Source organism: Otolemur garnettii, unplaced genomic scaffold (genome assembly GCF_000181295.1).
Source record: "Otolemur garnettii isolate 467f Iridium unplaced genomic scaffold, OtoGar3 scaffold00078, whole genome shotgun sequence".
NCBI lineage: Eukaryota > Metazoa > Chordata > Mammalia > Primates > Galagidae > Otolemur > Otolemur garnettii.
Window position 1 is genome coordinate 7964824 of NW_003852473.1, and position 15162 is coordinate 7979985.

Sequence of the window (15162 nt, forward strand, 5' to 3'; positions counted from 1 at the left end):
ATGTCCTTGAATCTTTTCAATTTCTTCCCCAATATATATTCCTGCAAGGGCATCCCTGACCTTTCTTCTCACATGTGCCCAAGAGATAAAATAAACACCAGGTAGAAAAAGAAATAAAAGTTAAAGAACCAGGTCAGCAGGTCCATGTTCCAACCCTGCCATTAATTAGCTGTGTGCATTGACAAGGCATTCCCCAATCTAAAACCACCAGTCAAGAAACAGTCAAAAACTAGCATACGGTTAAGAATAGGAATACCTACCTTCACATGACTAAATGAAACACAAAGATGAAATACACAACGACAAAATAGCATCCCAAGCTGTGTTGACTTTAATCACTGAACACAGAGGCTGAGACCCAGCTGTACTTATGAAATAATTACAGGTAATGTAGCTATTTACTCCTATGATACTCTTTGGTGATTTATTTAAAATCATCAAGAATAAAAGCTCTGTGGCATTCTAAAGAGTCTGGAGGCTGCTGAAACCCACACTTTTAACTCTGAATTTCCATCAGCTGGTGTTTCTCTAACATGTAAGCAGAAAGTTATTCAGGGTATTTAGAATAAGACCATACTTTAAATTCTACTTAGAAATTTTATTTTCTTTGCATTAAATAACCTACACCAACCTAAGCACATCATTACTTAAGCTCCCCTATCAAGAAGCCTTTCATTTAATTTTAGGAAATGTTTGTCTCTAACATGGGCATGCCAGTTGATAACATGTCCTAAAGCTATTGAGAAGCCAATGGACAAACAGTCCCACTTGTGGCCAGTTAGTGTGAATGATAAATATTTTTGTAAGGATTTCTAGGAAGAGAATCTTGACTCAGTTACAGTTCAATGTGGTCAACTCGTTGCTTTATTAGAGTCAAATTCTGGCTATGGTTGGAGACAGGTATGAAATGCTGGAAAAAGGAAAAGGAAAGTCTACTTGATCTTAAATTTACAATCTCAAATCTTTGAGATGCCACACAGGATAGGAGGAAGCATTGGCTAAGGGACATGAGCCCTCATCTCACTTCCACCTCAAATTTTGTAAGCTCAGATGAATTGCAAGAGCTTATAAACCTTAGTTGCCTTGGTTATAAATTCTAGCAATTATAAAATAATGTCTTAGATTCTTCTATCTCTTTAGCTCTCTGTTGAAGGGACACGGAAATGAAATTTTTTCTGAAATATAAATGAGTAAAAATTAATGCAAAGTAAATTGTAGTCATTAAGTGTTGAAGTTATACACTTAATGGAGGCACCATATATAATTGTTGATGCAGAAATTATTCTGGCCCTGATCCTAACCAGTCTGACTGGTATATGGGTGCTGTCCAGAAAGTACCCAGCCATTTAATATGAAAAATGGAGAAATACATGGCTGGATACTTTCTGGACAGCCCTCATATATACTATACATTTACACACATACATATATGTTCACATAGGTATGTTCTAAAATCCTACAGTCCTCAAATTAAAGTAAATTAAATACTATAGAATTTAAAAACATATATATTAAAACTGGTTTTAAAAGGAAGAGCTGCAAAGTGGTGAATTCACAAAAACTACATTAAAATCTATTTACCTTAGTACAAGTAACCTGTTCATATAATCTTTAGTAATTTTCAGACAATGCAAATAAAACTTAAATATCTTGACTTAAACTGCATGAAATATTTATAACTTTCACATCACTGGGCTGACAGAGGTAACAGCAAAGCTGCCAAATATACTCTTATGTTAGAAAAATGTGGAACTTATAGTGAATGTTGTTTCATAAAAAGCTCCCACAAACCCAGAATAATATTTCAGCTTCAAAAATGTTGATCACTGAGGCGGGGTGAACAATGAGTTATTGTGTATTTTATTCTGACATATCATACATTAATGAAATCATCATAAAAATATAAACCTGGCTATTGTGTAAATGACACAGTGAGTAGGTCTGTAGGGAAGTCTCAAAGGAAGATATTTTGAAATATCTCTTCTTAAAATTGTGTGAATTTCAAAAAAAAATTGAAATCTTCCAAATTAAATTAGTCTATATTTACAGAGATTAAGTTTGAAGAAGATTGCTCACAATAATCTAAAAATTTTGTTTTTCCATTTCCTAAAAATTTACTCTCATTTAAAATTGCACCATTATTAATGTAATAGCAAAGAGTTTGTTAGCTGCTAAAGACCCATCTCAGTCATTTATAGCTTGCAAATACAGCACTCCTTTCTTGAATTTAATAATGTTAACTCTGAAAATAAAATAATACCACCATACTATTCAATCACCAGTAATACCTACCTAGATGAATTTTATGAGGATTAAAGGAAATAGCATATATAAAAGCATTTATCACACTGCTTAATGAAAGGTTGTTTTTTTATCTCTTGAAATGCCATGCTTTCTTTATCTTTTAATAATACAAAAGTCTTAGTAGATGAAAATGGAGAGAGTCCAACATTCACTCACTGTTGTTAGTGTATCAGGGTAGGCTAACTACTGAAACAGGCAGCCTCCAAACTTGAGGAACTTAAAATAATACACTCACGAGAGTCCAGTGCAGGTGTCTCTGATTGGTCAGCAGCTTGGGGATGGACTGCTCCCACAGTGCAGCCTCAGCACCGCCTCCTCTGCATCCTGGAGTCCCCTTCTTCAGGCAGCTGACAGGAAAAGAAAATAGAAAATCACGGCATGCAGAGTTTTATGGGCCAGTCCTGGAAAAATTTAATATCACCCTGGCCTTCATTCCTTTGGCCCTCTCTCAGCCACGATTTACTGCAAGGGAGTCTTGAAAATGTCCTCCATGTACCCAGGAGGTAACCTTTCAAAAAAAAGTGAAATACAATATTTGACACTCTTATTCTAAATTATATAAAGTGAAAAAACTGTACATCCTTAGAAAAGTCACTTAACCTCTCCCAATCTCCATGAAGCTGGCTGGAAAACTCCTTAGGTTCCATCCAGATCCAATCTTCTAAGAAAATCAATTTACTGCAATTATGGTCAATCCTACTATTGAGAGCAATAAAGAAATAATTTGATAATATTCCATAATAATTTGATCACATTTTCTAATTAGAAGTGATAGGACTTCCACTTGTTGAACCACTATCACCAGACATGTAGGTAAAAAAGTTACAATTTGTCCAAGTCCTCCAGCAAAAAAATAGAAAAAAAATTACATAATCCTATCATCCTGAAAATGTTTGAGGTTTATCATTTCTGCCAGCTTTATTCTGGCCACCTTGAGTGCTCTTAAAAATTTACTGGGAAAAATCAACCCTCTTGCGTTTAGATGAGGGAAATGAATTTTCTTTCTTTTTTGCTAGCCATCTGTCTCCCTGTGCTTTTTACTGCTTTTCTTTTACTCTTGATGGAGCACCTCTCCTCCTCTCTCTCCCACGGTCTCTCTTATTGTGCATTATCCCGGGCAAATGGATGTCTAAGGTAGCAAGTGGTTCTTTTTACTTAGCTGAAGTACAAAGAGAAATTATTATAAGTAACTGTTTGTAGAGCTGCCCACATACACTCTTGGCTTATGTAACTATAATATAAGCTTTAAACCTTGATAAATGTAAAAGTAACAATACAGAGTTATTAGAACTCCCAGATGTAAATGCTTAATTTTAAAACTTATTTTTTGAGTAGCAGCAGAGAAAGTATAATTAACAGCAAGGTACATGTAACAACAGGCAGATTGTTTTTCCCATTTTCTGCACACTTGCTACATTTACTGACATCAGAAAAATTCACACATTGGAAAAGAATGATTCAATTGCAGGATCTTTATGTCAAATTATAAAGTATCATTTGAAATGTACTTCCATTTTTAGTACAGCTTACTTTTTACAACCAGTAATTCCTCATTTGATCTCTTCCTTTATTTTCAAAATGAAGGAAAATATTTGACTGCTCATAAAAAATAAATTAAAATCTATATTTCATATTTTATTGTCTGATTATTTCAAAATACAGTTTTTTAAAAATCCTTAAATATGTTTGTAATTTTCATGTATTCTTTATGAAGAACAAGTCCAAGTCCAACTCTAAATTACCAAATTACCATCACAAAATCTGATATTTTGGTGTCTAAAGCCAAATAGTCAAAAGATACAGAGGCTAAATTGTTTTCTATATTGCTTCACTAATGAGTTATTCAATAATGTACAAAAAATGCTAAATATATATATATATTGCATGTATATATGTATATATATATAATTACTTTATTAGCAATGTGAGACAGGTCCTGAGCCTCAAGATTGTCTTTAGAAAAACAAAAATTGTTAGTACATTAAACGCAGCAAGGGTGTTTCAGGATCTAGTGCAAGGGTAATCTGTATTCTCATTTCTATTCTATATTGTAATATTTCTTCCTGGGACTATAATAACTTCCTTTCAGAAAGAGTCTCCATGGAGAATTCAATTTTTATTTGTAAGTTACATACTCACTGTATTCACTCATCCACGTCCTTATCTAGCTTCAGGATGGAGAACAGAACCCATCTCTATTGGTTCTCAGCAGGGAGACAGGGAGGCCACTCTCCAAGACGTGCCTTCGTGTGTGAAGGCTCAAACGCAATGCCTTGAGCATCAAGCCAAGAGTACAGATCCTTCAACCAGCAGATCAAGCTGTCACATGAAAACCACACTTCTGTCGCTTATTAAAAAAAAAAAAAAAAAAAAAAAAAGCTGGTGTAGGCTCCTGGGCACGAGTCTTTCTTTCCATCCCCACTGTGAGCCAGCATCACTCACACTGCCAGCAGTTGGAAAAGAAATGGGGTAGCAAAAGCATTTTCTTCTATCCTGGCCTTACTAGGAGACTGCTAATATCTTTCTGGAAGCAAAACTGGAGGGATAGATACCTTCACTAAATTTTTTGTTCTAGAATTTAAAGCAAAATACCCTCTACCAAGATACTCAGAGAGACCATCAGAAAAGCTGTTTATGTGTTAAGAACTGTTAGGGGCTGAATCGTAACCCCCAACATTCTTGTGTTGAATCATAATCCCCAGTGCCTCAGAATGAGATGATATTTGGAGGCAGGGTATTTAAAGCAGTAATTCAGTTAAAACGAGGTCATTGGGGTGGGCGCTAATTCAATATGACTGGACAAGGGGAGATTTGGGATGACCATGTGAGAGAGGAGAGGATGGCCATCTACAAGCCAAGGAGAGAGGCTTTCAGAAAAAAATACCCTTGCTGACATCTCCCCCTTGGACTTGTAGTCTCCAGAATTGCGAGAAACACTGTATTGTTTAAGCCGCCAGGCTGCGCTGCTTTGATGTGGCTACCCTGGTGAGCTAACGCAGGAGCCAGCGGCCGCTGAGAACTGAGGTGTGCTGTACACGCAGGTGCGACTCCGCAGTGGCCTTGTTCGCACAGGGCATCCCAGGAGCGCTTCCAGCGGTGAATGGGTGTGTAAGTTCCAAGCTGGAGAAACTATTTCTCCTTAATGTGAAGGAATTTTATTTTTGCTGGAGCACCTGGAGCCTAGACACCTTGTCTGTGTTTTGGACTTGCTGGAAATCCTGGTTAGGTTTTCCAAAGCCAGCACCCAGGCCTGGTCTGGACTCACCATCCATCACCAGCTCAGTCTGAGGGCCAGCTCTGGGTTTGGCCTCACAACTGTATTCTTGGTTCCCCTTTCATTTCCTTGAATTTGGAAATGACACTGTTGTATGCAGTGTAAGTTCTGTCATTCAGTCATTCCAAAGTTTGTTGAACTTCATTCAGAAGTTTGACCACTATTAGTTTCTACATAATTTTTTTAAGTTGTTCTCAGAGAAAGGAGGATGCTTTGCATCCGAAAAATGCTCACAAAGCTGCTTTTCTTTACAGACAATGCATATGATTGAGGAGGCCAGTTGAAGTCACTAAGGAATAAAGCAGGCAGTAAACAATTTCCATTAGAATTCTCAGTTTAAAATCAACTTGTATTGCTTTTAATATTAATAAAAATTGTTTAAAAAATATAACGCTGGTAATAATATAAATTGTTGTTAAGATTTTTTTCTCTGTTGGAAAGTTCATATCTGTTATTTCTCCTTATTGATTATTGTCACCTGTTATTATCAGGCAAAAAATTATTCTCAGATATAAATATGAAATTTTTTATAATATGCTTTTATGCCATTTTTATAAAAAGGAGATAATCACAGGTACTTCCACTTTTTATTCAACATTCAAGGCTTGTTATTAGTAGAAAGAAAAGTTGTAGAAAAGGAATAAATTATTTTTAAAACTACACATAACTTTCTTCTTGGTCTGTTATAAATAGTAAGGATCTATTAAAATAGGAAGCTCAGGGTGATGGCAAAGCTTTATCAAGAATGGAACATGAACAAAAATAGCTTAAAGATATTCTTAAATAACCAAATCTATCTTAAGTGGCTCATGTGATCTGGAAGGAAGGGAAGCTTTTCTTGGAGGAATTTGAGAAAAGTTTCTCTTATTCCAAAATCTTTCCTAGGCAATATAAGAAGAAAAAAAGAATGTCAAGCATCTAGCTTGCCATATTATGTATAGAAAATATTTAGATTTCTTTCATTTGGTCTTTTAAGAAAATATCTCCTTTTACAAATCGTTCAGCAATGTCTGTGCAAGAGTAAGTTAATGTTAGAATTAAGAATTGGACTTCTAAGCAAGGAGGGGCAAGATGGCTGACTACAGACATTGGTTGCTAGATCATCTCAGAAAGAAGGAAAAGTATTATATGAAAAAAAAAAGTAGCGCTGGTATAATTCTGAGGAACAAGTGCCAGAGCCCACCAGACATTCCATGGGAGGAAACTGTAGAGCAGAACAGGAAGGCGAAAGCTCTCAGCAGAGATCCAGCCCTGAAGAACTGGGGCCCCATGTAAAGGGGGGAGGGGTGTTCTGTTTCTCCTCTTCATACCTCCAATGCACTATAGGCTCCAAGGCTGCTGGAGAGCTTCTCTACCCTCACAAACCCAAAAGCTGATGTCACCAGTGAACTGAGGACTCCTTGAGGACAGAGCAGCAGTCTGCCAGTCCACTTGGGGTCACTCCCTGATCCCACCACACACCACAGATACGAGTCAGGGTAGTTAGCACCACATGGCTCCTCTGCCCACAGTGTGCCTGTGTCCTCCCCAGGGACCTGCAGCCCTTTGGTTTTCTTGTCACAGCTCCCCACATAAATATTTCCCAAAGCCTGCCCAGACTGCAGTGGCCACAGGGGCTGGAGAATCCTGGGGAACTGAGCTCTCCGCTTATAGGCCCTCCTGGTGCTAGTTGCCAAGCCCCACCAGCAAGGCCCAGCATACCTTGAAGTGAAGAGACATCAAGCTTGTTTGAGCTCTTCATTTGGTGGACCACAACACAGGCCTACAGGGTGAATCCCATACACCTGGACTATGCTGCTCATGGAACAGAGGGGAGATTTGTGAGCTCATCTTGGAAAGATGAGGGAGCCGTGGCAGAACTAAAGACAGAGTGCACTGCAGATTCCAGCTGAAGGGACTTGTGAAGAGCCCCTCCCCAGAGGAAAGTCCCACTTTCAGTCCAGCAGCCTACTGGACAGGGAAGCCTGGACAGCTCTGGTGCACTCTGATAGGTTAGGCTGCTGCTCACAACCAGGTACTAGAGGGAGGCACCCAGGGCCAGGGAGAGGGAGAAAAGAAACCCACCCTCACCTGCTAACTGTGAGTCCAGATGGCTCCACCCCCACCAGAAGATTTGCTGGCTTTCTATTGTCACTTTAGCCACTTCCTGTGGCTTTCTCCAGCAGCCTATGAGCTGACCCTGGACTTCTAGTGAGGCAGCTTCTGTGCCTGCTGTTGTGGAGCCTGTATGAGGGTAGATTTACCCAAACCAGCCCCCCCACCCCGCCCCCGCCTCAGTTGTTGTGGATAACGAACAGTCCCCCCAGATGCTAGGGTCCCACCTACTACCTAGAGCATCCAAGTGCTTCTGATCAAACAGAGACAGTCACAGTCCCAACACTACTGCAGTTGGTATCCTCCTCTAGGTACCACCTACTGGCAGGGAGGACAACTTGCACAGCCCTTTACAACTTCTACTCATTCAATCACACAGGGCATGGCTGACTTTACCCACAAATACCACTTGCTGACTTAGAGATTAAACCAGGTGTCTCAGTATAATTCACCTGCTTAAAAGACCATAGGGCTGGGGAAAGAGAAAGGAGTTCAAGGACCTCCACCTCCCCTTGTCAACAAGAGACAGGAATCCTGCCCATACACATGGTATAGCACCACTATAGCCTTTGCATAACTAGAAATAGAGAAAACTGCCACACTGTGGCTATTTATAACCAAAGTGTCTGTTCAAAATCTACATCCTCATCAAACTGCTACTAGCAAGGCCAAAAGTCTTTAGCCAACATATGCTACAAATAGATCTTTAAGAGTGAAGATGGGTAAAAGCCCCATGTAAACAAGAGAAATTTCAAAACCAAGGAGCAACAGCCCTTCTAGATAAGGAGGAATTGATGCAAGAACTCCACAAGTATGAAAAATCAGAATGAAAGGACATCCCCCAAAGGAGCACACTAGCTCTCTAACAATGGATCCCAACCAGAATTAAATACTGAAGTCACATATAAAGAACTCCATATGTAGATTATAAAGAACCTTGGTGAGATCTAAGAGGAAATGGAAAACTAACCCAAATAAACCAGAAAAATAATTGAGGAAATGAATGAAAAATTTACTAAAAGAGACATACGTATGTATATATGTACATATATATATACACACACATATATATATATACACACACACATACTTGATACATATATATATATCAAATGAAACTTCTGGAAATGAAAAAATTCCTTTGGGGAAATACAAAACACAGTGGAAAGTTTTAAGAATAGACTATACCAAGCACAAGAAACAATATCAGAACTTAAAGACAACTCTTTTGAATTAACCCAATCAGTCAAAAGTAAAGAACAAGAATCTAGAGGAACAAAGTCTACAAGAAATTTGGTTATATGGGATTGGCACCTGTAGCTCAAGCAGCTAAGGCACTAGCCACATACACCAGAGCTGATGGGTTCAAATCTAGCCTGGACCCCCCAAACAATAACGACAACTATAACCAAAAAAAATAGCTGGGCATTGTAACAGGTGCCTGTGGTCCCAGCTACTTGGGAGGCTGAGGCAAGAGGATCACTTAAGCCCAAGAGTTTGAGGTTGCTGTGAGCTGTGACACTATGGCACTCTACCTATGGCAACAGCTTGAGACTCTGTCTCAAAAAAAAAAAAGAAAAGAAAAGAAATATGATTATACATAAAAGAGCCAAATATAAGAATCATAGGCATCCCTGAGAATTAAAAAACAAAAGCAAATAACCTGAAAAATCTCTTTCAGGGAATAATTCAGAAAAACTCCATGGTCTTGTTAGAGATTTACACATCCACATATAAGAATCTCAATGAGTATGTGGGATATTCATTGCAAAAACGGCATCACCAGAGAATGTGGTCATCAGACCAGACAAAGTCAACAAAAAGGAGAAGCTCTTATTAAGCTGTAAGGAAAAAATATCAATTAACTTACCAAGGAAAACCCATCAGACTAACAGCAGACTCCTCAAGCCAGAAAGGAACGAGGTCCTATTACTAGTCTCCATAAACAGAATAACTTCTCACCAAGAATTTTGAACCCTACGAAGCTAAGTTTCATAAATTATGGGGAAATAAAGTCTTTCCAAGACAAGTAAACACTAAAGACATTTTTCTTTATTGGACCTCAGCTACAGAAAATGATTAAAAGTGCATTATACATGCAACAGCAAAATAGATATCCATCTGTGTAGTTATAGCTCATAGCTCTTAAAAAAACAAGAGCACAAGATGGAAAACAAAATGATCAGGTATCATTCAACAAGTTGAACAGAACTGCATCCCACACACTGATACTAACTCAACATCACCAGTCTGAACTATATCCCACACATGGATACTGACTCAACATCACCAGTCTGAACTATATCCCACACATGGATACTAACTCAACATCACCAGGTCTGAACTGCATCCCACACACCCACACTAACTGCATCCCACACACCAATACTAACTCAACATCGCAGGTCTGAACTGCATCCCACACACCCACACTAACTGCATCCCACACACCAATACTAACTCAACATTGCAGGTCTGAACTGCATCCCACACACCCACACTAACTCAACATCACCAGTCTGCACTGCATCCCACACACCAATACTAACTCAACATTGGCAGTCTGAACACCTCACTTAAAAGACATAGACTAGCTGCATGGATGAAGAAACACAACCCAAGTACCTGCTGTCTATAAGGAACATGTCTAAACCATAGAGATCACACAGACTCAGGGAATGAGATGGAAACAAATAGCCCATACAAATGGAACCAAAAGTAAGCAAGTGTAGCCATTCTCATATCAGATAAAATAGACTTCAAATTAACAATCATTTAAAAAGGCAAAAAAGCTTTTGCACAGCCAAGAACACAGTACGTAAAGCAAGTAGACAGTCCTCAGAATGGGAGAAGATATTTGCAGGTTATGTCTCCAACAAAGGTTTAATAACCAGAATCCACAGAGAACTCAAACATATTAGCAAGAAGAGAACAAGTGATCCCCTCTCAGGGTGGGCAAGGGACTTGAAGAGAAACTTCTCTGAAGAACACAGGTGCCTGGCCTACAGATATATGAAAAAATTCTCATCATCCTTAATCATCAGAGAAATGCAAATCAAAATTACTTTGAGATATCATCTAACACCAGTAAGATTAGCCCATATCACAAAATCCCAAAACCAGAGATGCCGGCGTGGATGTGGAGAAAAGGGAAACTTCTACACTGCTGGTGGGATTGAAAACTAATACGTTCCTTTTGGAAAGACATCTGGAGAATACTTAGAGAACTAAAAATAGACCTGCCGTTTAATTCTATAATTCCTCTATTAGGTGTATATCCAGAAGACCAAAAATCACACAACAAAGATTTTTGTATCAGAATGTTTATTGCAGCCTAATTCATAATTGCTAGGTCATGGAAGAAGCCCAAGAGTCCATCATCCACGAATGGATCAATAAATTGTGGTATATGTACACCATGGAATACTATGCAGCCATAAAGAAAGATGGAGACTTTACCTCCTTCATGTTTACATGGATAGAGCTGGAAAATAGTCTTCTTATCAAAGTATCTCAAGAATAGAAGAAAAAGTATCCAATTTACTCAGCCCTACTATGAAAGCTATAACCCAATTTTAGCCCAGAAATATGGAGAGAGGGATGGGAGGGTAGGGGGGAGGGTAGGTAGAGGGAGGGTGATTGTTGGATTCACGCCTATGGTTCATCCTATAAGGGTACATGTGACTCTCTCTAAATACAGAATATAAATATTTTAACACAATAACTAAGAAAAAGGCATGAAGGCTATGTTAACCAGTTGGATAAAAGTATTTCAAATTGTATATAGAAACAGTACACTGTACCCCATGATATTATTAATGTACACTGCTATGATTTAATAAAAAAAATAAAATAATAAAAAGGCAAAGATGATCATGATATAATGGCAAAGGGACCAATTAAACAAGAAGATGTAACAATCCTAAATACATATGCACCTAACATAGGGGCTCCCAGACTCATAAAGCAAATTCATCTAGATCTAAGCAAAGAAATAAACAATTTGATCTTAATTGCTAGACACTTTAGCACTCCACTGACAGAACCAGACAGATCACTAAAGCAAAAAATGAATGAAGAAACACTGAACTTGAACAGGACTCTAAAACAAATGGAGATAACAGACATTTATAGAACACTCTACTGAAAACTACCCAGCACATGGGATATTTTTCAAGATTGATCATATCTTAGGCCACAAGAGAAGTCTCATCAAGTTAAAAAATAAAAATCATACCATGCATTATCTCAGACCACAATGGAACAAAACTAGAAATCAATTCCAGGAGAAACCCACAAACATATACAAAGCCATGAAAATTCAACAATGAATGATCTTTGCTAATAATGAAATTAATATGGAAATCAAACCCTTCAAACAGAATGACAAAGGGGACATGTGCTTTCAAAAATCTGTGGAGTACAGGAAAGTCTGTAGCTTTAAATGTTTACATAAAAAAGACAGGAAGATCACAAAAATAGCAACCTAATATCACATCTCAAAGAACTAGAAAAAAGAGCAAATAAACCAATCCAGAAAGAGAAAAGGAATAACAATGCTTAGAGCAGAACTAAACAAAATGGAAACAAACAATAAATACAAAGGATCAATGAAACAAAAAGTTAATTCTTTGAAAAGATGGACAAGGTTGATAAACCACTAGCCAGATTAGCCATAAATACAAAAAAAAAAAAAAAAAAAAAAAAACAAGAAAAAAGGTTCAAATAAATCCATTCAGAATTTTAAAAAGGAAACATTATAAATGATATTGCAGAAATACAAAGTATCATTCATGAACATTCGGAAAACCTCTACATAAACAAACTAGAAAACCTAGGGGCAATGGATATATTCTTGGAGATACACACCCTCCCAAGCCTGAATCAGGAAGAAATAGAATTCCTGAACTGACCAATAAAGAGAAGTGAGATGGAAGCAGTAATGAAATAATCCTTCTCAATACCCAAACAGTCCCACACCCGATGGAGTCACAGTCAAATTCTAACAGGCCTATAAAACGCTGGTACCTATCTTACAGAAACTATTCCATAACACCAAGAAAGAGGAATCCCCCCTACCTTGTTCTATGGAGTCCGTATCACCCTGATACCAAAGCCAGGAAAAGACATAACAAAAACAGAAAACCACAGACCAATATCCCTTGTGAATATGGATGCAAAAATCCTCAACAAAACACTAGCAAACTGAATTCAATAGCACCTCAAAAGGATAATCCATTGTGATCAACCAAATTAGATCCCAGGGATGCAAGGACAGTTTAACATATACAAATGGATAAATGTGATTCACTTCATAAACAGAAACAAAAACGAGGACCACATGATCATCTCAGTAGATGGCTGAGATTAAACCAGACACGTAATTGTCGAGATGTGGAATAAACCTATCTGCCTGCTACTTCATGTAGATAAAGAAAATGTGGTACATATATAACGGAATACTATACTACTCAGCTATAAAAAGGAACAAAGTAATATCATTTGCAACAACATGGAAGAAACTGGAGACCATTAAACTAAGAACTATCTCAGGAATAAAAAGCAAACTCTGTAGCTTCTTACTAATAAGTAGGAGCTAGAGATGGGCACACACAGGCACAAAGTGATTGAAGGGCATCAGAAACTCAGAGGCGTTGTGGGTGTGAGTAAAAACTGGCCTATTGGATGCAGTGCACTATTCTGGTGATGGGCACACCACAAAGTCTGACTTAAGCATTATATAAGGTGTTCATGTAACAAGAACACTTATATCCCCTTAATTAATATTTTGAAATTTAAAAAGTAATAAAAATTAAAAATAAAGAATTTGACTTTTAAAATCTAGTTAAAAAATGACACCACAGAAAATAGAATTTTTATTTTTATCTTACTACAAGTTTAGTTAAGAGGTGCCTGTTTGCAAACTTTCTTCATTTAATTGGTTTTCTTAATATGAAATAGTAATTCCAGAACTAATTAAAATTTTGTTCTAATGAATATTCAAGACCAAAATACGTTATCTTCACAGTACAGTATATAGATTTTTAAATCATCCATAAAGGTAATTATATTTTTTACATTCTTAAAAAGTTACATATTGCTATTGATGCCAAATGGGTTGTTTATTTCCTCTCAGGCCATGATTGAAGAAGCCATCACCAGAGCTGAATCTTTCTCAGTTATGTACACACCATTTGCAACAAAACTTAGAGCTGATAAAATAGAAAAAGTAAAAGAAGTTTTCACAAAAACCCATCCTGCCTACGTGGAGTATATCTACACAGGTAAGACAGAATATCCTCAAGTTATCAGCTCATACTTTATTTCCATGAAAACAATATAGGGCCCTTTCTGGTTCGTGTATTTATTATTTCTGTTTTAGAGGTATGTTGTTTTAATTAGATGAGTTGATGTGAAGTTATTTGTAAGGTTCTAAGGTAGGTCTAGCAGAATATTTCTTATACCTTAATGTTTCTGTATTTTTTTTATTTCTTATAGCATAAATGTGTACATAAATGCAATCATGGGGTACAGTGTGCTGTTTTCATATACATTTTGAAATACTGTCATCAAACTGTTTAACATAACCTTCATGTCATTTTCCTACTTATTGAGTTAAGACATTCATACTCTGCTTCTAGAAAGATTCACTTGTACCCTTGTAAGATAAACCATACAGGTGACCCCACCAATCACCCACCCTCCCCCCATCCACCCCCCTCACCTTCCCTCTCCCAATCCTTCCCATATTCTAAGGCTATAATTAGCTTATGACACTCCTATAAAAGCTATGAATTAGTTTCAAAATAGGGCTGTGTACATTGGATAATTTTTCTTCCATTCTTGAGATACTTTGCTAAGAAAAACATTTTCTAATTCCACCCATATAAACATGAAGGAGGTAAAGTCTCCATTTTTCTTTAGGGTTGCATAGTAATACATGGTGTACATGTACCACAATTTATTGATCCATTTGTGGGTTGATGGGCATTTGGGCTTCTTTCAAGACCTAGCAATTATAAATTGGGCTGCAATAAACATTCTGATACAAATATCTTTGTTGTAATTCAATTTTTCATCTTCTGGATATATAACTAATAAAGGAATTGCAGGATCAAATGGCAGGTCTATTTTTAATTCTCTAAGTGTTCTCCAGATGTCTTTCCAAAAGGAACGAATTCATTTGCATTCCCATCAGCAGTGTAGAAGTGTTCACTTTTTTTCACATCCATGCCAGCATCTCTGGTTTGGGGATTTTGTGATATGGGCTAATCTTACTGGGGTTAGGTGGTACCTGAAAGCAGTTTTGATTTGCATTTCTCTGATGATTAAGGATGGAGAGCATTTTTTCATATATCTGTAGGCCATGCGCCTATCTTCTTCATAGAAATTTCTATTCAAGTCCCTTGCCCACCCTGAGATGGGATCACTCATTCTCTTCTTGCTAATATGTTTGAGTTCTCTGTGGATTCTGGTTATTAAACCTTTGT

At 37.4% G+C, this 15162-nt stretch overlaps 1 protein-coding gene across 1 annotated transcript in view; it reads left to right on the plus strand.

Moving 5' to 3' along the window:
* The window catches only part of SPATA16 (spermatogenesis associated 16), a 247266-nt gene that overhangs the window by 148163 nt on the left and 83941 nt on the right, over window positions 1–15162 (plus strand). The window contains exon 5 of the mRNA XM_003794288.1: window positions 13809–13956. Coding sequence (XP_003794336.1) covers window positions 13809–13956 — 148 coding nt within the window. The remainder of the gene's footprint in view (window positions 1–13808; window positions 13957–15162) is intronic.